This window comes from Panicum virgatum, chromosome 2K (genome assembly GCF_016808335.1).
Source record: "Panicum virgatum strain AP13 chromosome 2K, P.virgatum_v5, whole genome shotgun sequence".
In the NCBI taxonomy this organism is placed as follows: Eukaryota; Viridiplantae; Streptophyta; class Magnoliopsida; order Poales; family Poaceae; genus Panicum; species Panicum virgatum.
The window spans coordinates 19020066-19040022 of record NC_053137.1 but is presented as its reverse complement, the minus strand read 5'-3'; the positions used below and the strand labels follow the sequence as shown (position 1 = coordinate 19040022).

At 42.9% G+C, this 19957-nt stretch overlaps 3 protein-coding genes across 4 annotated transcripts; all 3 read right to left on the bottom strand.

Annotated features, from left to right (window-relative positions):
* Positions 1-542: 542 nt before the first annotated feature.
* LOC120695966 lies at positions 543-1435 on the bottom strand. The gene is made up of 2 exons (XM_039979157.1): positions 1417-1435; positions 543-1325 (listed from the first exon to the last, which is right to left on the bottom strand). Exon 2 carries the CDS (start codon positions 1317-1319, stop codon positions 894-896), a length of 426 nt encoding a protein of 141 aa, XP_039835091.1. The 5' UTR covers positions 1320-1325; positions 1417-1435; the 3' UTR covers positions 543-893.
* Positions 1436-7033: 5598 nt separating this feature from the next.
* On the bottom strand, positions 7034-11228 carry LOC120695179. Its single transcript, XM_039978483.1, has 10 exons — positions 11212-11228; positions 11007-11079; positions 10306-10916; positions 9830-10218; positions 9350-9737; positions 9120-9192; positions 8431-9029; positions 7994-8343; positions 7589-7915; positions 7034-7309 (listed from the first exon to the last, which is right to left on the bottom strand). The coding sequence occupies exons 1-4, from the start codon at positions 11226-11228 to the stop codon at positions 10035-10037; spliced, it is 885 nt and encodes a 294-aa protein (XP_039834417.1). The 3' UTR covers positions 7034-7309; positions 7589-7915; positions 7994-8343; positions 8431-9029; positions 9120-9192; positions 9350-9737; positions 9830-10034.
* LOC120670077 lies at positions 11161-13942 on the bottom strand. 2 transcript variants are annotated; one of them, XR_005673049.1, is made up of 7 exons: positions 12488-13936; positions 12258-12407; positions 12130-12186; positions 11992-12042; positions 11719-11928; positions 11479-11625; positions 11271-11359 (listed from the first exon to the last, which is right to left on the bottom strand). XR_005673049.1 is itself a non-coding variant. In XM_039950068.1 (6 exons), the coding sequence occupies exons 1-5, from the start codon at positions 12704-12706 to the stop codon at positions 11848-11850; spliced, it is 558 nt and encodes a 185-aa protein (XP_039806002.1). In that variant the 5' UTR covers positions 12707-13942; the 3' UTR covers positions 11161-11625; positions 11719-11847. The 2 variants fall into 2 exon arrangements, 1 of the variants encoding a protein (XP_039806002.1); XM_039950068.1 differs by having other exon boundaries at positions 11161-11625; positions 12488-13942.
* Between the last annotated feature and the right edge of the window lie 6015 nt (positions 13943-19957).

Below are 19957 nucleotides of genomic sequence, written 5' to 3'. Positions count from 1 at the left end.
AATAGTGACCACAATCACAAATGTTAAAAAGGACAAGGACTTGCCTAGTCACCGGAGAGCCTATTGGCTGGACGGGAGAGCTTGTTGGCTGGACCGGAGAGCCTATTGGCTGGTTTCCTTCTGCGGCCAAATAGGAAGCGTAAGCTTCTATGGCTTTCTCGACTGAGGAAAAGCTCGCGTGTTTGGCGCATCTAAAACCGTACACACTACAAAAAATCTAGGTTTCCATGAAAAAATGATAAGGTCATGTAAAGTACAAAAATGGTCATAGAAAGTATCGTATGACAAAAATCTACCGTCATAAGGGTCGTCACAAAAGGACAGTCACAAAATGTACCTTGTGATGATAAAAAGGTAAACTGTCACAGAATGTGAGGACCTTATGTGACGGTACATTATGGTGTCATATATTGTTGATATTATATGATGACTTAAACTGCCACATAATGTTAGTCAAATCGTCACAATTGGTGCACTTAGACCCTTATTTAGTATGTATATTGTGACGAACTGACATCGTCATATGTTGCTATGCAGAATTGATGACCACAGATTCAGGACGAGCTGGCATCGTCATATATATCGAGACCAGCCACTGTTGCCACAAAAATACATTCATTCCATGAGCACACATTCACTCTCATCACAGGTCAAGAAGCACACATAACAGCGAAACCATCATCCACATACAATCGAAAGCATAATACATTACACACTAGTTTAAACATCACACAAGTACCAAGTTCTAGGTTTGATCACACACAGTTCCATCATACCAACTGAAGCACTTAAGGTGGACATAAGTTTCCAGAGTGCACATATAGTTCCGACAAAGATTTGTTGTTCTGGCAATGCAGCAAAAGACTAGACAAAGGCCATCATCAATTCAAACATCATGTCGACCTACCTCCAGCATCTTTCTGAAGATTGAGCATAGCTCGCAGCAGTGCATTAGTCTCTTCGAAGTTGGTCTGCATCCCCTTCACCTCATCTTGGGTTTGGCGTAGCAAAGATTGGTTTTCTTCAAGTGCAGCTTGGTTTGCTTGAATTGTGGCTTGTTGAGCCTGAATTTGTGCTTCCAATTGTTCCTGCTTCCTAGCATATTCCTCTCTTTCTGCTTGGATTGTGGCCTCAAACTGAGAACGCAGTCGTTCTTCTGTGGCTGATGTAGACCGAGCAGTCTTTGACACTGGAGTCACACCCATGTTCGGAAGGAAGGTTGATGAAGGACTGATCTGGCTAAGACTGTCAGCAACAATCTGAGTGGGAGACTTTTGTGCTTCACCTCCTTCTAGTTCTCTGTCCTTCTCAGCTACCATTTCCTCCTACACAGAATAATTCCACTTATCAGGTACATTCATCTACACATCTGCAACTGACTTGACTAAAGGACAGGATTCAAACTATTTAGCTTACATATATCTGACTTGCATAATCAGTATGTGGACTAGTCATACATTCCCCAAAGAATTCAACAGCATCTGGTTCCCTGTTGTTGTACTTAGCCCTCTGCAGCATTCATATAATATGGATTACAATTTTTTCGACGAAGGTAAAGAAAGTTGTCTACAAAATTATAACTAGAATACACTGGAACAGTTAGTTCTCATACCAGGCTGTAACGGTGGGCAATATAGGATCTAGCTCCTGTCATTTGGTGAAGCCGAACATTGCCTCGGTTACGTTTATTCACAGCACAATGCTTTTGCACAACAAATGCAGTTTTGGGGTTACATCCAGATGCACATTTTGTAATTCATACTAACACAGGCAGATAGGATTGAAATAAACACAGCCAAACAATGCAAGAATGGACCTGAACTTTTGGGTCACACCAATATTCTACTAGCTTTTTCCATTCTTCTACCTTCATTTTAGGTGGAGGTTCTTTGGCCAACAACTGTTCTCTTGTGAGTGATTCATCGAAGTACTTCTTTTTTATGAAATACCTTTGCTGCTTTACTCCCTTCTTAGTGATATCATTGCATGCCTCTTTGCTCGGACCATCATTCCTGACATCCACATCCAACCTTGACTGGAGCAAAAAATGACTTAGTAGATACAAGTTTTCACAAAGGAAACTTGTATGGAACGAAAATGTTAGGAACAATGAAATAGTTATCTCACCGCTACTTTCCTAAGGACTTTTCCTAGTTCTTCCTGCCCATCCGTATTTTTGTATTGTTTCCCAGATGTATAGATAGGTAGATTATCTCTAAGGGCAACACCACACTCTAAGGCCAGTTTAGCTGCTTGAACTGGGACGTCAGGTCTCAGCTTCCCTTCAGTCACCTCGATAGTCATCTTGTTTCCTCTTCTAATCATCCTCTCTAAGCCATGACCCATGGTTTTCTTGCGGACATTCCTTGGTGGCACTGCATTCCCAAGAAAATATACAAGTGATTTATTATAGATGTTATAGTTATTGAATGGAGAAGACAATGCTTGCAAGGAAATATGGTGTACCTAGAACTAAGTCTTCCTCTTGTTCTCCTCCATTTGTTTGAGCCTCTGAAGAGTTACCAACATCAAAGTGCTGACTTGGTTCATTGATTTCATTGCTTTGCCTAGAGCTCTGTTCTCCTGGCGAGTTGTTCGCAGCAGTGGACCTTGTTAACCTGCGAGGACTTGTGGGAGTAGGCATTGTGTTCACACTATTTGTAGGATTAGGCATTGTGTTTGTAGTCTGTGTGGTACTGTTTGTGGCAAACTGTTGCCCATTGGATCGTGTGCTTCTTGTTGGGCTGGTGCCTGTAGATGCGATGCGTTGCAAATTTGAGGCAGTGGGCATGGTGTTTGTGTTTTGGCTAGGTGCCACATGGTTTGCTCGTGGCCCCTATTGGTTTCTGGCTACAGTGGCAGTAGTATTTTCAGTAGCCATAATTAATGGTGCAGTGGCTCGGGTATATCTAGGTGGGGTGCACAGCCTGCTAGCAGTTGCCCTGGTGACTCTTGCTGGGCTACCCTGCATTGGGGCTGCCATTGGGGCCGTCTTTTGTTTCTTGCTTCCTGGAGCCATTGGTCTTACCTAGCAAGAGAAAACAAGCAGCCTGTAAATTAAATAGAATTGTACATATATAGAGGCATAGAATAATACACTAGAATACATGCATAGGATAAATACACAAGAATAAATACAGTTTGACTAGAACAAGGCATTGCCCATATGGATATGAAACCAAGCAATGTCCTCTTGGATTCTGATATGAATCCTAAGATTATTGATTTTGGAATATCTGAAGTGTTGAATGACAATGAGATCACCCATGAGTCCATGACAGTATGCATAATATTTGGAGTGTTGAGAGCATATACTACACTAGAATATAGGCATAGAATAAATACACTAGAATAAATACAGTTGAACAAGTCAATGAAGTATTTGACACATATACAGGCATAGAATAAATACACTAGAAAAAATAGAGCAATTATAATGTGTTAAGTGACCTACTAAGCCATCTCACCTCAGTATTGAGGTCATCATCGTAGTCAATGTCAGATTCATCATCATCACTGTTAGACTGGTTATCAAGGTAGTTTCAAAAAAAAAGACTGGTTATCAAGGTCAGAGGTTGGATCGTAGTCAATGTCAGATTCAGGTTTGTCGAACTCTAATATCTTCCTTTTGCCCACATTCTCTTTTCGTAACACAGAACTAACAGTTTCATGTAACACAGTGATACCCAAGGACTCAAAAACATCTTGAATCCTCTTTATGTTCGCCTCCCTTTCCTGCTCATACTTGGACATAGGTGACAGAAGAAGTTTGACTTACTTCTGCTGTTGCCGGATCTGAAGAACTTTAGACAAGGTGGAAAGTTGAGGTGTAGGCATACAAGCACCGGAGGCGATTGGGGCCAGGGTCGACGGCGAGCGGCGGATCTGCGGTGAGGCGATTGGGGCCAGGGTCGACGGCGAGCAGCGGATCTGCGGTCAGGCGATTGGGGCCAGGGTCGACGGCGAGTGGCGGATCTGCGGTGAGGCGAGCGGCGGCGCTGTGTTTAGGGGAGGGAGGAAGGAAGGTCAGGTGCGAGGAGGTCTCGGGATTTTTCCCCTTTTGTCTGACCGGCCAAGAGGATAAGGCTGCGGCCGCGGCTGAAAATTTCCACTTCTTGAGCGGGAGCGTGGTTGGTCCCACGCGTCGGTGAGACAATAAGCGCGGGAGAGCGGGATGTAGGTGCCAAATTTTTTGGTCTGGCGCGGGGGGTCCGCCATGTCAGTGATAGTTTTAGTACTATTGGGGATCCAAATAGATTTTCGTGATAATAGATGATTTCAAATGCAAAAAATGTCAAAAACAAAGTTGTGTAACTCGTCAAGATCTACCACTTTCATATTTGTCATTTTTTCAACTGACTTTGTTTGGACAGTTTGAATTTTGAATTTCAAAATATCAAAACTTTGAACAAACTTTTGGAGTATTATATAATTTCAAATGAAAAAGTCATGAATATGAAAGTTGTACAACTCATCAAGATCTACAGGTTTTGTTTTGGTCATTTTATCATCCTTTGTGAACAATGTTAGCTTAACTTTATCAGATGATAAAATGACCAAAAACAAAACTTGTAGATCTTGATGAGTTGTACAACTTTCATATTCATGACTTTTTCGTCTGAAATCATTTCGAGTTTCAAAATCTGGTTTGAATATTTTATTTTTTGAAATTCACAATATTGAATTGTTTAAACTTTGTCACATGTGCCCATGACCAAAATCAACACAATAAACTGATAGATCTTGATTTTACATGAATTTAGGAAAAAAAACATCACATTTGGAGTTAGTATGTGGCAGAAATACTAGTTACAAGTTTTTGAAAGAGACTAAAAAGAGAAATCACTCCTGCACAATGAACACATTGCATGAGAGGCCCACATGTCATTGAAACATTGGACCCACAGGTCATTCAAATGCTGGACCCACATGGCATTGTAGGAACACAACAAGTGCGGCTAACAAGCAGAGGCCGCAGGTTGCCCACGCGCGGTCTCGGCCGGCCACCTCTCGGCCTCCCCACCTGCACCTAGCTGCTAGCCTCGCCGGCAACCCCACCTATTGCCTCGCCGGCGACCCCACTCCAGCCTCACCGGCGACCCCCACTGCAGCCTTGCTGGCGAACCTAGCCCGGCCTCCAGAAGCTCACCGCGCTGGAGGGGCTTTTGGTGCGGCTCCAGATCTGGCGTCCCTAGTTCACCGGTGTCCGGCCTTTCAGTGAACGGGGAGGAGGGGTGAGCTAGGTCGCCGGCGCGCCATCGGTTGCTGGAGAGCATATGTCCGGCCTCACCATCTGCACCTTGCCAATTTCCCAAGCCATCCCTGCTCTTGCCAACCATTTCTTTCACCTTGTTCGACTTATCTTTGCAGCCGGCTGATCTGAACCATCAGCTGCGATCCAACGATAAGGAGGTCTCACCAGCAACATGGGGAACAGTTAATACGGGAAACATGATTGCATATAGGGGGAACATTTAATACCAGCATCATGTGTGCATATATGGGGAATAGTAAATACAAGAAACATGATTGCATATATCGGAACAATAATTGCGAGCAACATGATTGCATATATGGGGAACTGTAATTATGAGCAACATCATTGCATATATGGGGAACATTTAATATGGGAAACATGAGTGCATATATGGGGAACAGTAATTACGAGCAATATGTTTGCATATACAGGGAAGGGCCCGCCGAGGGCAGCGCCGGCCTCCACCCGAGCTCGAGGCTCCGTGCGCAGCCCGCCCCTGCCGCCGCGTTGGGAGAGAGAGAGAGAGAGAGAGAGAGAGAGAGAGAGAGAGAGAGAGAGAGGGTAGGGAGGCGGAGTAGGCAGCAGCGTCGGAGCAGAGCGGACCTCCCAACCGGATCTCGCCACCACCGAATATGGGAACCCTAAAGAGCTAGAGGAGAGGGGAAGGACGTAGCGCCTTACCGGAGAGAAGGCGGCGGGGAGCGTGGACATCGAAGGGGAAGCCTTCACCGTCTTCCCCATCGCCGTTGCCGTCGCGGTAGTGGCCGTGCCGCGCCGCCGCGCCGTCGTCTCGTGCGCCCCCAGCTGCGCGGAGCCGCGGATGCCTCCCCAGTCATGCACCTCGACTTCTCTTTGCAGTTGGCTGATCTGAACCGTCAGCTGCGTTCCAACGATAAGGAGGTCTCACCAGCAACATGGGGAACAGTTAATACGGGAAACATGATTGCATATAGGGGGAACATTTAATGCCAGCATCATGTGTGCATATATGGGGAACAGTAATTACGAGCAATATGATTGCATATATGGGGAACAGTAATTACGAGCAACTTGATTGCATATATGGGGAATAGTTAATACGGGAAACATGAGTGCATATATGGGGAACAGTAATTACGAGCAACATGATTGCATATATGGGGAATAGTAATTATGAGCAACATGGTTGCATATATGGGGAATGGCCCGCTAGGGGCAGCGCCGGCCTCCGACCGAGCTTGAGGCTCCGCACGAGGCCCGCCGCAGCCGCCGCACTGGGAGCAGACCAGAGCTCCTTCGGGATGTCGAGCCCGCGCCACCACCAGTAGTGGTGCTTCCTTGGAGGAGGACGCCGGGCGTGGGGAAGATGGACGCCGAGCGCGTGCCGCCATGTGTCCGCCGTCACCGGCCCAAACCGGCCATGGATCTGCTGCTACACCATGCGTGACCTACGAGTGCTCTAGGATGACCACGGATGAGGGGGAGGAGGATGCCCATGGAGACAGCAGGTGGCGCCGCTGCATGAGGCAGGGGCGGCCATGGAGAGGAGAGGGAGTGGCAGCGGAGGGCGGAGGAAGGAGAGGAGGCGGAGAAGGCGGCGACGCCATGCCCGCCAGAGAAGGAAGGGGGAGGACCATGAGCCGCCATGGCCGCTGCACCCAGCTCCTTATTTGTCAAGGTTCTGTTGTGCTTACGATGGAAACCTAGGATTTACCTGATCGAACCTTAGGATTTTACCTGCTTGGAACCTACAACAGTAACAATATTCAACAGTCATGGACAACCAACAGCAACATGTGGCTTAACATCGCAAAAGTAGGTCTAACATCTGAGTAGTTTCCTAATAGTTTGATACGGCCAGCATACAGCAGTAACAATTCAGCAGTCATGGACAACCAACATTGCAAAAGTAGGTCTAACCAAAAGTACCCATAGCCAGAAGTTCAAAGCAACCAAACTAACTTTTTTTTTGTTCTTTTTATTCAGAACCTCTTCAATCTCTTCAGGCAGCACTGCAGTATTTTCCTCATGCAGAACAAGGTATGCCAGTGTTATGATCCTTTCTTCATCTATCTGAAAGAAAAAGAAGATAGTGCAGGTTATGCTCCGTATTTTTTGCCTTATGTACATTCACAAAACTTCTAAGAATAGTTTCTACTTCTGCTTTGTTCCTTTGTCACATGAAAAATGCATAGATCTTTCTGATAAGGTTCCTAGATGATTGTTATGATAGTAATGATTTCTCATATAGACATATGAAACAACTATGACTCCACAAGGAGAATGTAGAGTTGGAAACATGCCTTCTGTGGTTTGCACTTCACATCAATGTAAAGAAGGGAATTCACTAACCTTTTTAACAGGAAAGGAACTATGACCATTGTACCATTGAAGGCAAAGCATAGATGCTAAAGTGCTGTCTTTGTAATTGCGGTGAAAATGAAGATCTGGCACTCTTGTTAGGGACTTGCTTACAAACTTGATAAATGGCGAGGTGAGGCTGAGGTGCACGAAGGCTTCGTGTGCCTTTTCCAAGAATGTTTGACCGTATTTTTTGTAGTCATCAAGTTTTAATTTCGAGTCATTGCAATGGAGGATAGATATAGGAATATGTGCTTTCAAATCAGCAAAAACCACAAACCATTCTTGACTGGTTTTGTGAAGCACATGGCAAACTAGCTGCAAAAACTAACATGTATTAGAATGTTGAGTGTATTATCATTGATTGTATTATCATTAGAATACTGCAGCACTTACGAATCTTAGATTTATTGCTTCTGCCTTTTTGTGATTTGGTTCCCATTGTTTGCATTTGTCTTCCCAAGAAACAAGTTCATTCATGATCTCTTGCGTAACTCCGTTGTCGGTCTGCGCAATAAAATATTTTGCTATCAGACGATGCTTTTAACCGACAGCCAAAGCTATGCTTTTGTCTAGTGGTGGTATAATGATTCTTAGTTTGTCATAAACTTCACAGCAGAATCATACTTCAGGCATTTAATGAATGCATTGATTATCCTCTCGGAAAGGTCATCTCCCTCTAAGCACTTTATCAGCTGACCCCCGTCATGGTAATCCCGTCCACACTGAACAGCTTACAATCATTGCTTTGCCAATTGAAAACATGATATGAATATCAGCCAGTTACTCAATTAAAACAACTCTCAAAAAACTATAATCATCCATAAACTTACTAATTTTCTTTGACAGCTAGGTAAATGTCTAGCTTACGCTGATAAGTTAATTTCCGTGGATCATGCACTTCAAAATTGATGGGAGGACAAATCTGAGAATTTAAAGTAAGCTTCCTCTTGTTAACCCGTTCAGCTGGTGACACTACTGGGTTATCATCACTGTCGCCCCTCAGCTGCAGGGTTGCCCTCAGTGCTTGACTCTTGCTGTTTATTGTCTGAAGTCTTCTCCATGTCCATCTCTGTGGACCCAGAGTCCTTAGGACGTTCCTGGACACTGTTTGGCTACTGTTTCGTTGGTGACTTACTACTTGAAGTCTCCACAGTAGTTTGTTGGGCACTGCCTGAAGTCCTTTCTCCGCAGTTCGCCCAGTGTCATTCCCAGAGATGTTTTCTTCATTGTCCTCTGCACCTTCATCATGTAAAGTGTTTATTGTGTTGCCACCCCTTCCAGAAATCAAAGGAGAGAGGATTGTAAGTTCCTCATCCTCATCTTCATCAACTGTAACAACTTCTTTGACTGGGATGACTGCAGGTATTGTGTTCATCCTATGGAAGTGGAGGTCTATGGAAAGCTTCTTTCGGAACTTCAACACCTATTTCTGCATTAGGGTTGCCTCCTTAAGCTCATTTTTCCTTAAAAAAATTTAATGAGGATAATAAATCAAAAAACCAGAAGGCTCAATGTTTACCTTGTTGAAGTTATATATCTCCATCTCATGGAACCATTGGATATATAATAATACATGAAAGCCACAGTCCAAGCTGCAATAATTGCAATAATCAATCAATGATTGAGGTACGAAAGAACTGATAAGATAGTCAAAGAACTGATACGATAGTTTCAGTGCTAAAAAAGGCAAACATCTACCAGTATTCAGTTAAATAAACACAAACTATGTTTTAAGTGCCATCCACTTACTTGTTTCTTTGAGGGCAAACCTTTGGGGTTTCTTAAGGATACACAGCAATATCCATGTTGTGGTTAGTAATCAAATATGTCTTCAGTTTATTTACAAAATCAGCTGCCACTGATATATGTTTTCCTGGCCAGGAGTCAAGGATATATATCCTTTCCGGCGAAGTTGAAACAACAATCAAGGACTCGTGATTAGCATAAACTAAAGGAATGAATATTTGAAAAAATATACTGTCAAACTCACTGTCCAGTTGAAACAACAACCAAGGACCAGTACATTGAAATAGAAAGATCTGATAAATAATGCACAAACCTTGTTCACGCCCTTCACTTTGTCTGTTGTAAGCTCTCTGTCCAGATAGTAAGAAGTTCCTTTGCTTAGCAACTCTCTCTGGAATAATCAATAAGACAACAATCATAGGTAGACAATAACAACAAAAAAATACATAATGCATACCAAAAGCATTATGTCTGAGTGCTTACAGCAGCATATGTAGTAAGGATGATAGTGTCATTTTAGTCTTTTGACCACAGCTCGCATACTAACTCCATTATGTCTGTGTGCATATGACCACCGCGTTTGAAGCACTCAACATACACAGACTCAGCCACCTTAAGGTTACCAAATTGTAGCACAATTCTGTCGCGGGTTCTCTCATCGATGTGCTTTTGGTACTCTACTCACGCTCTACATCAATCTGCAAACATAGAATCGGTAATTCTGCAATGCTCTCCCTGACCTTGAAAAGGGACAAAGGCATTTAATGAATGCATTGATTATACTCTCGGAAAGGTCATCTACCTCTAAGCACTTTATCAGCTCACACCCCGTCATGGTAATCCTATCCACACTGAACAGCTTACAATCATTGCTTTGCCAATTGAAAACATGATATGAATATCAATCAGTTACTCAATTAAAAAAACTCTCAAAAAACTATAATCATCTATAAACATACCAGTTTTCTTTGATAGCTAGGTAAATGTCTAGCTTACGCTGATAAGTTAATTTCTGTAGATCATGTACTTCAAAATTGATGGGAGGACAAATCTGAGAATTTGCAGTAAGCTTCCTCTTGTTAACCCGTTCAGCTGGTGACACTACTGGGTTATCATCACCGTCGCCATTGCCCTCAGCTGCAGGGTTGCCCTCAGTGCTTGACTCTTGCTGTTTATTGTCTGAAGTCTTCTCCATGTCCATCTCTATGGGCTCAGAGTCCTTAGGACGTTTTTGGACACTGTTGGGCTGATGTTTCGTTAGTAACTTACTGCCTGAAGTATCCACAGCAGTTTGCTGGGCACTGCCTGAAGTCCCTTTCTCCGCAGTTCGCCCAGTGTCATTCCCAGATATGTTTTCTTCATTCTCCTCTGCACCTTCATCAAGTAAAGTGTTTATTGTGTTGCCATCCCTTCCAGAAATCAAAGGAGAGAGAAATGTAAGTTCCTCATCCCCATCCTCATCTTCATCAACTGTAACAACTTCTTTGACTGGGATGACTGCAGGTATTGTGTTCATCCTATGGAAGCGGAGGTCTATAGAAAGCTTCTTTCGGAACTTCAACACCTCTTTCTGCATCAGGGTTGGCTCCTTAAGCTCATTTTTTCTTAAAAAAATTTGATAAGGATAATAGATCAAAAAACCAAAAGGCTCAATGTTTACCTTGTTGAAGTTATATATCTCCATCTCATGTAACCCTTGGATATATAATAATACATGAAAGCCGTAGTCAAAGCTGCAATAATTGCAATAATCAATCAGTGATTGAGGTACGAAAGAACTGATAAGATAGGTAAATAACTAATACGATAGTTTCAGCGCTAAAAATGTCGAACATCTACCACTATTTAGTTAAATAAACACAAACTATGTTTTAAGCGCCATCCACTTACTTGTTATTTGAGGGTAAACCTTTGCCATTTTTTTAGGATATGCAGCAATGTCCATGTTGTGGTTAGTAATCAAATACATCTTCGTTTTATTTACAAAATCAGCTGCCACTGATGTATGTTTCCCTAGCCAGGAGTCAAGGATATATCCTTTCCGGCGAAGTTGAAACAACAATAAAGGACTCGTGATTAGCATAAACTAAAGGAATGAATATTTGGAAAAAAAAATGTACTGCCAAACTCACTGTCCAGTTGAAACAACAACCAAGGACCAGTACATTAAAATAGAAAGATCTGATAAATAATGCACAAATCTTATTCATACCCTTCACTTTATCTGTTGTAAGCTCTCTGTCCAGATAATAAGAAGTTCCTTTGCTCAGCAACTCTCTCTGGAATAATCAACAAGACAACAATCATAGGTAAACAATAATAACAAAAAAAATACATAATGCATACCAAAAGCATTATGTCTGAGTGCTTACAGCAGCATATGTAGTAAGGATGATTGTGTCATTCTAGTCGTTTGACCACATCTCGCATACTAACTCCATTATGTCTGTGTGCATATGACCGCCTCGTTTGAAGCACTCAACATACACAGACTCAACCACCTAGAGGTTACCAAATTGCAGCACAATTCTGTCGCAGGTTCTCTCATCGACGTGCTTTTGGTCCTCACGCTCTACTTCAATCTGCAAACATAGAATCAGTAATTCTGCAATGCTCTCCCTGACCTTGAAAAGAAAGGCACTTACATCACACACCAATGGAAATCTTGCATAACAAGTATCCTCCAGCCGCATAAACTGAAAAGGAAACAAAGAAATACAAAGTGTCAATAAAAATCAGATGCAGTCATGATTATAGAACGATAGAAGATGATTTGAACTTACATTAAAATCCTCTAGCGGCTTCGCACCCTTCCGACCCCTCTTCTGAGGCCCCTTCGGCTGAAAGGCACAAAAAGAAATAAGAAGTTGCACCAACAACTAGGTGTAGTCTTACAGGTTCCTTTTCATACCTTAGTTATTTTTCTTTTCTTCATCCCATCAACTTGTTGAATTGGTTGTTCGCAGAGAAGTTGCTTGAACAACTTGTCATTATACAAGTTGATTCTACCATCTTGTTCCCTATTCAAATCATTCCGCTCAATGCAGTCCATAAAAACAACCTGTGAACCAATGGTTCTACAGTTAGTCACTTTCGTACCCAAAATGAGAGAAGATTGTTGAAGCAGCTCCTAGTACTCACTAGAAATACAGCCATACAACAATTCATATCTCGACTCTTCACAAACTCATCACACGCTTTCTTTAAGCGTTCATATACCACATATGACCAGTCAATGTTTTTAAATTTTTCTAGGTCTTGCAATGACTCAAGTGTAGCTTTCGTTATATAATTACTTTTTCCTGGCATTAGCATTATGTCAAAAACCACCCCCAAGAAAAGCTTCACCAGCATATCCATGTCAATAAGTTTGGCGATATCCTCATCACAATACTTTGTAGCCAACAACGCAATGTTCGGCGCAGAGAAAAACTGTCATATCTCATTGGCTTTCATTCCAGCCACCTCATCAGTAGAAGCATCAGCAGAATCAAGAGCATCAGTAGAAGCAGCGGCACTTTTCTCAGCATGCTCAGCAGAAGCAGCAGCAGAATCAAGAGCATCAGCAGAAGAACCATCATTTTTGTCAGCATGCTCAACAAAAGCAGTAGCATCAGCATCAGCAGAAGTAGCAGCAATTTTCTCAGCATGCTCAGTAGAAGCAGTAGCATCATAAACAGCAGAAGCAGCAGCATCCTCACCATCTTCATCTTGATTTTCCTTGGGAGCTTTACCCGGAAACTTTTCCTTTACTTTCATCAACGCTTTGAAGATCCTTAAGTATTCTTCTTTATCTTTTGCATCTTTTGTTGCTGTCGGGAGCTCCTTATCCTCACTAATTGGCAAGTCGAGAACATGTTGTATTATCTCCTTTGTGATATACATTGACACTCCATCCCTGATGCAGAGCAATTTGATTTAAGTCCGCATGAACAACTGCTTTTTCTATGAGCCTTCCACAAGTTTTACTATTTAAGTTCATATCGCCCCCCAAGTTCAGTAGGTTACTTAAACCTAGTTGTTTAAGCCTGTCAAGTGCTGGTTGTACAAGGACCTTAGCCACCATGTCCACGGTGTTAGGGGCGCACCGTGTTTTTGGTTGTCTCCGTGTTTTTGGTTCACACTGCCTTTTTGACGTTCAATCCTGCTTGTTCTTGTTTGCCATTTTGAAATTGCAAATTATTCTTCACAAGTCTAGTATGTGAAATGTTATTTGAAGAAAAATGCTATTAGAACATCTGAATTGCTTCTAACAGGGAATGGGAATGAAAGCAACGTATACAAAAATTGACAGTAACATACATTAGGTTAGAACATCTCTGTCAATTGCTTCTAACAGGTAATGGGTAATTGACAATAACATACTAACAAAAGCAAATAGAAAGGAGCAACAGGAGTGCATACAGGGGGGACATTTTCTAGGAGCAACATGACCACATATAGGGGGATCAGTTACTAGGCGCAACATGCGTGCATATAGGGGAACATTTTTTAGGAGCAACAGGACCGCATATAGGGGGATCAGTTAATAGGCGCAACATGCGGGCATATAAGGGGAACAGATTCAAAGCCAACAGAACCAACAACAACATATGGCAAGAGAGTTTATGGTACCTGAGGATTTGACTATCCTGCCAGGGAGGGACGAATCTGCCAGCGGTGTAACATGATCAACAAGGGCATGAGGAAGGGTGCGGATCTTGACTCGCCGTCACAAGGGCTCATTGATGTTGCAGCCGGCCGGCACGCAGATTTTCATCGCCGTCGCCATCGCAGGGGCTCGTTGCTATAGGGCGGCGGCCGGTATAGCTCCTCGTCACCGTCGTGGGGGCTCCTACTCTCCGGCGAGGGTGGAGGTTGGTTGCCGGTGATTCATGGGGGAGGCCGCTACATCGGGAGGTGGAGGCCACTGAACCCTATATGCAATCATGATGCTCGCCACTGGGCGCTTCGGCTGCTCGCCACTGGGCCAGCAAGCAACCAAAAGCCCAAGTCAGGTGAAAAATACAGCCCAAGCCCGTATATGCAACACGAGCAACATACCATGTTGCTCGTAATTAATGTTCTCCATATATCCAATCATTTTGCTCTTAACTATTGTTCCCCGAAAAGGCAATCATGTTGCTTGGAAATAACTGTTCCCCTATACTCAACCATGTTCCCCCGTATATTTAAGAATGTTGCACATATTAACTGTTCCCCATATATTCAATCATGTTCATGTTCCCCCTATACTCAATCATGTTGTTCATATTACCAGTTCTCATATATGAAACCATGTTGCTCATAATTAGTGTTCCCCATATATGCACTCATGTTGCTGGTAATTAGTGTTCCCCATATATGCACTCATGTTGTTGGTATTAACCATCCCCCTATATGCAATCATGTTTTCCGTATTAATTGTTCCCCATATATCCAAGCATGTTTCACATATTCACTGTTCCCCCTATATGAAATCATATTTTCCGTATTAACTGTTCCCCATATGTGCAACCATGTTGCTCGTATTTAATGTTCCCCATATATGCAATCCTATTGCTCGTAATTACTATTCCCCATATATGCAATCCTGTTACTCGTAACTAGTGTTCCCCATATATGCCCTCATGTTGCTGGTATTTAGTGTTCCCCATATATGCACTCATGTTGCTGGTATTTACCGTTCCCTCTATATGCAACCATGTTTTCCATATTAATCCCCATATATCCAAGCATGTTTCGCATAATCACTGTTCCCCATATATGCAATCCTGTTTCTCGTAATTACTTTTTCCCATATATGCAATCATGTTGCTCAAAATTAGTCTTCCCCATATATGCAATCATGTTGCCCAAAATTAGTGTTCCCACCATGTTACTTGTATTAAATGTTTCCCTATATGCAATAATGTTGCTCGTATTACTGTTCCCCATATATGCAAGCATGTTGCTTGTATTAAATATTCCCCTTATATGCAATCATGTTTTCCGTATTAACTGTTCCCCATATATCAAGCATGTTGCAAGTATTCACTGTTCCCCATATATGCAATCCTGTTGCTCATAATTACTTTTCCCCATAGGCTTCTTTTTTTAATGACCAGTTCAATGTCGGAACCCACCCTAGAAATAATCTTGTGGATCCGGGACTATGGACCGACCTTGCCAATGGCTCATTTATTTTTAAGGGTTAGTTGGATCCATGCCACTACAACTTCTTGAAATTGGATTTCATGTTGAAATCCATGCCATTGAGTGGCATGATTTTGAACATGAAACCCAATTTCACGGAGTTGTGGTGGCATGAATCGAATTTTCCCTATTTTTAAAGCTAAGAATGTACGCACACCATTTTGGACAAAACCATTCTGCAGTAGTGGCTACCTCGTGCAGGTGCACGGATGGTTAGCTCCTCAGTATCCTTAATTTTTCCTATCACATAGTAGTAACACAAAATACGGTGTGCTCGGGACAAAGATTACAAAATTACAGAAATATTACGAACCTATCCCAACACATCTCAACACGTAGTAGGTAAGCTGTCATCTTGAACTATTTCGATTCTGGTGTGGGCTAAGACCAGTCTCAGTGGGAGTTTCATGGACACATATATTAGACTGAGAACATGGAACCGTGTCAGATGAGTTTCATGGTGATGAAACTCTCCTCACATCTTATGAAACTATATCATTCTCTCTCCTTGCCATGTCAGCAAAATTAATGGTATTTAATATCATAAAACCCTTCATGAAACCCCCACTGAGACTGGCCTAAAATTGTAGAGACGGTTGGCCTTCCTTGTCCCTATTTCCACCATTTCCAAGACAGCTCAATTATAGAGAGGATTGTCTCAGGTTACAAAAAAAAGGGCTTAACTGTGAAGGAGCAATTACTTGAATCAACGTGGAACGAACTACTGCTGCAAGGGCATTAATTCCTCCCTCACCGAGCCCAATATGCTGCAATAGCCTCATCACGTGACTGGCTTCTTTATAAGTTTAGTATCCTCTTTCCGTCAATAGCTCTAGCTACTAGCCCAGGAACACTCGCTACTATATCTTCATATCCAGCATCCCATGGCAAGCACGTCTGCCCTAATGCTCATATGTGTGTATGGTAGCTAATGGCTATAGCTAGGAATGTAAGGTATAGCATGCATGGTTCCAACCACCACATCGAAGCAACAAATAAACAAGGCTCAAGCCCCTCATGTTAGACGCTCTGCTGGTTACCAATGGAATCATTGCCGAACTCTGGCTCCTTTCACCTGGTTCGAGCGGCGGTGGTCAACTTTCTCGGGTATCAGTTCCTGCTTCTGTGCATGCCTTCGCTCTTTTTCGTCCTCCATATCAGGTCATCGTCTGGCGATACTTTGCTGCCCTTCTTCACTGACGGATGCTTTGACGCCATTGTGGTGTTGGTAGTTGATCGCTTCAGGTGGATGCTTTGCTGCCTTTTAGTTTGGAGACTTTATGCATCCTTGACGGTGTTGGTTGGATGGATGCTTTGCCACCTTTTAGTTTGGAGACCTTATACATCCTTGACGGTGTTATATCTTTCAGCAGGTTCATATGCTTGGTCATGTCTAGGTGTGGGGGGTTTATGTCTGTTTCCTCCCCATTGTTCTTGCTTTGTTTTGGTGTTGGGCTCACTTGACACTTGCTTATTAGTAGTGCTTTTAATCACCTTAATAGTCTCTGCATTTGTATTGGTCTTATTGCTTTTTTTTAATGAAATACATGCTTAGGCACGTTTATAGAAAAAAAAAGCTCAGGCCCTTGCTTCAACGGCTTGATGCCACCGTGCTTGTTACCCTGAAATTAATTCCTTGGCCATTACAAATAAGGATGTGTTCCCCTAAAACTAGGGCCAAGACATCTAGTGAACATATAGGTATGTGGCCTTGGCCATTGGCGGTTCGAGAGTGAACCTGCGTCATGCTTCTAGATCCTGTTGTCTGTCTATCCAGCAATTGGAACTTCTCATCCTGGCCAGATTTTTGGGATCCAGATTGCGAAACCCAAACAGAAGGAAAGCTGAAATGTAAGCAAATGTGATGGATCTATAGAACAATGGTAAATAACATTATATTCCAAAGAATCAACACCTTACAAGGTAAATAGGAGGGGTATTTATACCCTCTGACCATAATTACATGATTTCGGAAATGTCCCTACTTGCCCACATCTATTGAGCATCATTCTGGGTATTTGGTCATTTCCAAAGATTGGAATATACAAATTGTCCACCATTACATGATCATGCTTCTCATAGGGGGATTCTAATTTATGGGTGACTATAGGGAGGGTGTCCTACGGTCGATCTTCCGGCCATCTTTTTTTTCCTTTTTTAGTATTTTCTGTCGATTTTTGATAAAAATTTTATAAGAAACTTTTTAAGAAAAATATTTTGAAGAGAAAAAAGGAAAAACCTTAATGACAAAAATTATGGAAGAGAAAGTTTTGAGAAAAATTGAAAACATTTTGAAGAAAAACTTTTGCATCCAAAATAAAAAAATGGGAAAACAAATTTTGTAAAAAAACTTTTGCATCCAAATTCAAAAAAAAAAGAAAGAAAAAAAATCTACTACCCGGGGAGGACCATGCCGCCACCGCGGCGAGCGCCCTCGCCGCCGCCGTCTCCCCCATCCTCCGCATGAGTCGAGGGGAGGGCCCTGCCGCCGCCACCGGCGGCGAGCGCCAAGTGAGCGAGCCGCCGTACTGCTGCGCTGCGCCGCTCACCAACAAAGTTTGGGAGTCAGATCCAGACCAAAAGAGAAAGAGAGAGAAGAAGAGGAAATGGAATGGGAGAGAGGCTAGCCGCTAGAAGAGAGGATGGGGGAGATAATCACGTAGGTGCGGGACCCACCACGTTTGCAGTTGGCGCGACCATGAGTTCCCTTAGTAGTTCCGATCGACTGTAGAAACATTATTGGGCATCTCATGTGATTTCGTCGGCAACCCTCGGGGTTGAATCCTCGCGCAACCTTTGACGCCACCTTCGCACGAGTAATATGCGCTGCTGCAGATCACATTTTCAAACATAGTTACTGATTCCATCAGATCTGATGACTTTGTGGATCCATCAGATTTATTGGCACATAGTTAAACGTTCAGCTTGCTCATTATTTTCTTACCTCGTAGCCACTGCAATGTTCTCATGTTTATATTAGTGTCAAGCAATGACAATGGCGTACATTTACTACTGATGCATTGAAAGAGTGAGGTTAAAATAAATCACATTCATTGCAGCTGTCGCAGGGAGCTAATATAATAGTTTGCTACCACCCCTTCTTGTCTTTCTCACAACACCGGTTACTGCTTACAGCCTCTATATAAGTTTCTCCTCCTATCTGGCCATCTACATGCTGCTTACAGCCTTCAATTTGTTACAGCCTCTATGTTCGCACGAGTAATTTGCTGATGGATCACGGAATATATATTTTAATTATTTCTTATAAGTCGTGGGCAGCAGATACGTTCTGGCTGCAAGAGCAAAGGTCGATCACTTGAGTACTACTTGACCCAACGAGTAATCAAAATGGCAGCGGCCAATTCAATAATTGGCCCATTCAACCATAAAGCCGTGTGGGCGCACATTAATTCTGTATTTTGCAGTTATCTTCCATTCAGGACTTTATCACCAGGCACCAGCAAACAAGCGAAATTCATTCATGTGACTAGCTTCTATATAAGTTTATCCCATTGCTAGCTATAGCTTGCTGCTAGCCCAAGCACCGCACTACTGGTGGCTATTTTATTAACTCCACTGCCTCCTCTAGCACTTTGTAGTAAGCATACGTATGTCTGCCCATATGTGTGCATATATATCCAGGAATGCAAGGCATCAGCGAGTTTTCAGCAACCAAAGTAAATCAACAGGCCACATTTCAGGTCTTCAGGATCAGTGTTCGAGTGGTGCCATCCATGCTCGATGCAACTGCACAAGGCCCGTGCACACACACAAAACTGATACACCTTCATATCCTGTGTAAGGGCGCTAGCGACTTGCAGCCACCATCGAGCTATGGATATTGTTTGTAGGTCTTTGTGTCAATATCACATACCAGAAACCCATGAATTCAGAAACTGAGAAATCGGATCCCTCTCGCGTAAAAGAAGGCCTCATCTTCTTGGAACATGTTTATATCACACTACTACAGAAAGGATCTTTGATCCTCTATATTTGTCCCGGATGATATTGGACCCCTAGGCTAATAAAGACATTAGTCCCAGTTCTAACGCCTAGGAGACGAAAGAGCTCTTTAATCCCAGTTGTAGCCACCAACCGTGACTGAAAGTCTATATTTAGTCCCGGTTGGTGGCTCCAACCGGGACTCAAAGTCTATATTTAGTCCTGTTTGGTGGCTCAAATTGGGACTAAAGAGCTCAACTCTTTATTCTCGGGAGGTACTACCGATCCGGACTAAAGAGTAACCATTTAGTCCTGATTGGTGACACCACCCGGGACTAAAGAGCCCTTCACGGGTTAGTTCAAAAGGAAGGCATCCCATGTAGAGACACATGTGCTGCGTAGGTGGGGTAGTAAGAAAGTTGTACGCGAGGCAAGAGGTCTACAACTGGGACTAAAAGGGGGTTAGAGACTGACTAATTGGTGTTTCTGTAGTAG

What these genes read in the sequence shown, in the direction of transcription:
- LOC120695966 (XM_039979157.1), bottom strand. Translation starts at nt 1,319, where the DNA reads ATGGTAGCTGAGAAGGACAGAGAACTAGAAGGAGGTGAAGCACAAAAG.
- LOC120695179 (XM_039978483.1), bottom strand. An exon ending in AGATATATAACTTCAACAAG is followed by an intron (nt 10,917 to 11,006) that starts GTAAACATTGAG and finishes ACCCTGATGCAG; the next exon opens with AAAGAGGTGTTGAAGTTCCG. An exon ending in CTAGCTATCAAAGAAAACTG is followed by an intron (nt 10,219 to 10,305) that starts GTATGTTTATAG and finishes CAATTGGCAAAG; the next exon opens with CAATGATTGTAAGCTGTTCA.
- LOC120670077 (XM_039950068.1), bottom strand. Translation starts at nt 12,706, where the DNA reads ATGGATATGCTGGTGAAGCTTTTCTTGGGGGTGGTTTTTGACATAATG. An exon ending in AGAAAAGAAAAATAACTAAG is followed by an intron (nt 12,187 to 12,257) that starts GTATGAAAAGGA and finishes TGTGCCTTTCAG; the next exon opens with CCGAAGGGGCCTCAGAAGAG. An exon ending in GATTTCCATTGGTGTGTGAT is followed by an intron (nt 11,929 to 11,991) that starts GTAAGTGCCTTT and finishes CTATGTTTGCAG; the next exon opens with ATTGAAGTAGAGCGTGAGGA.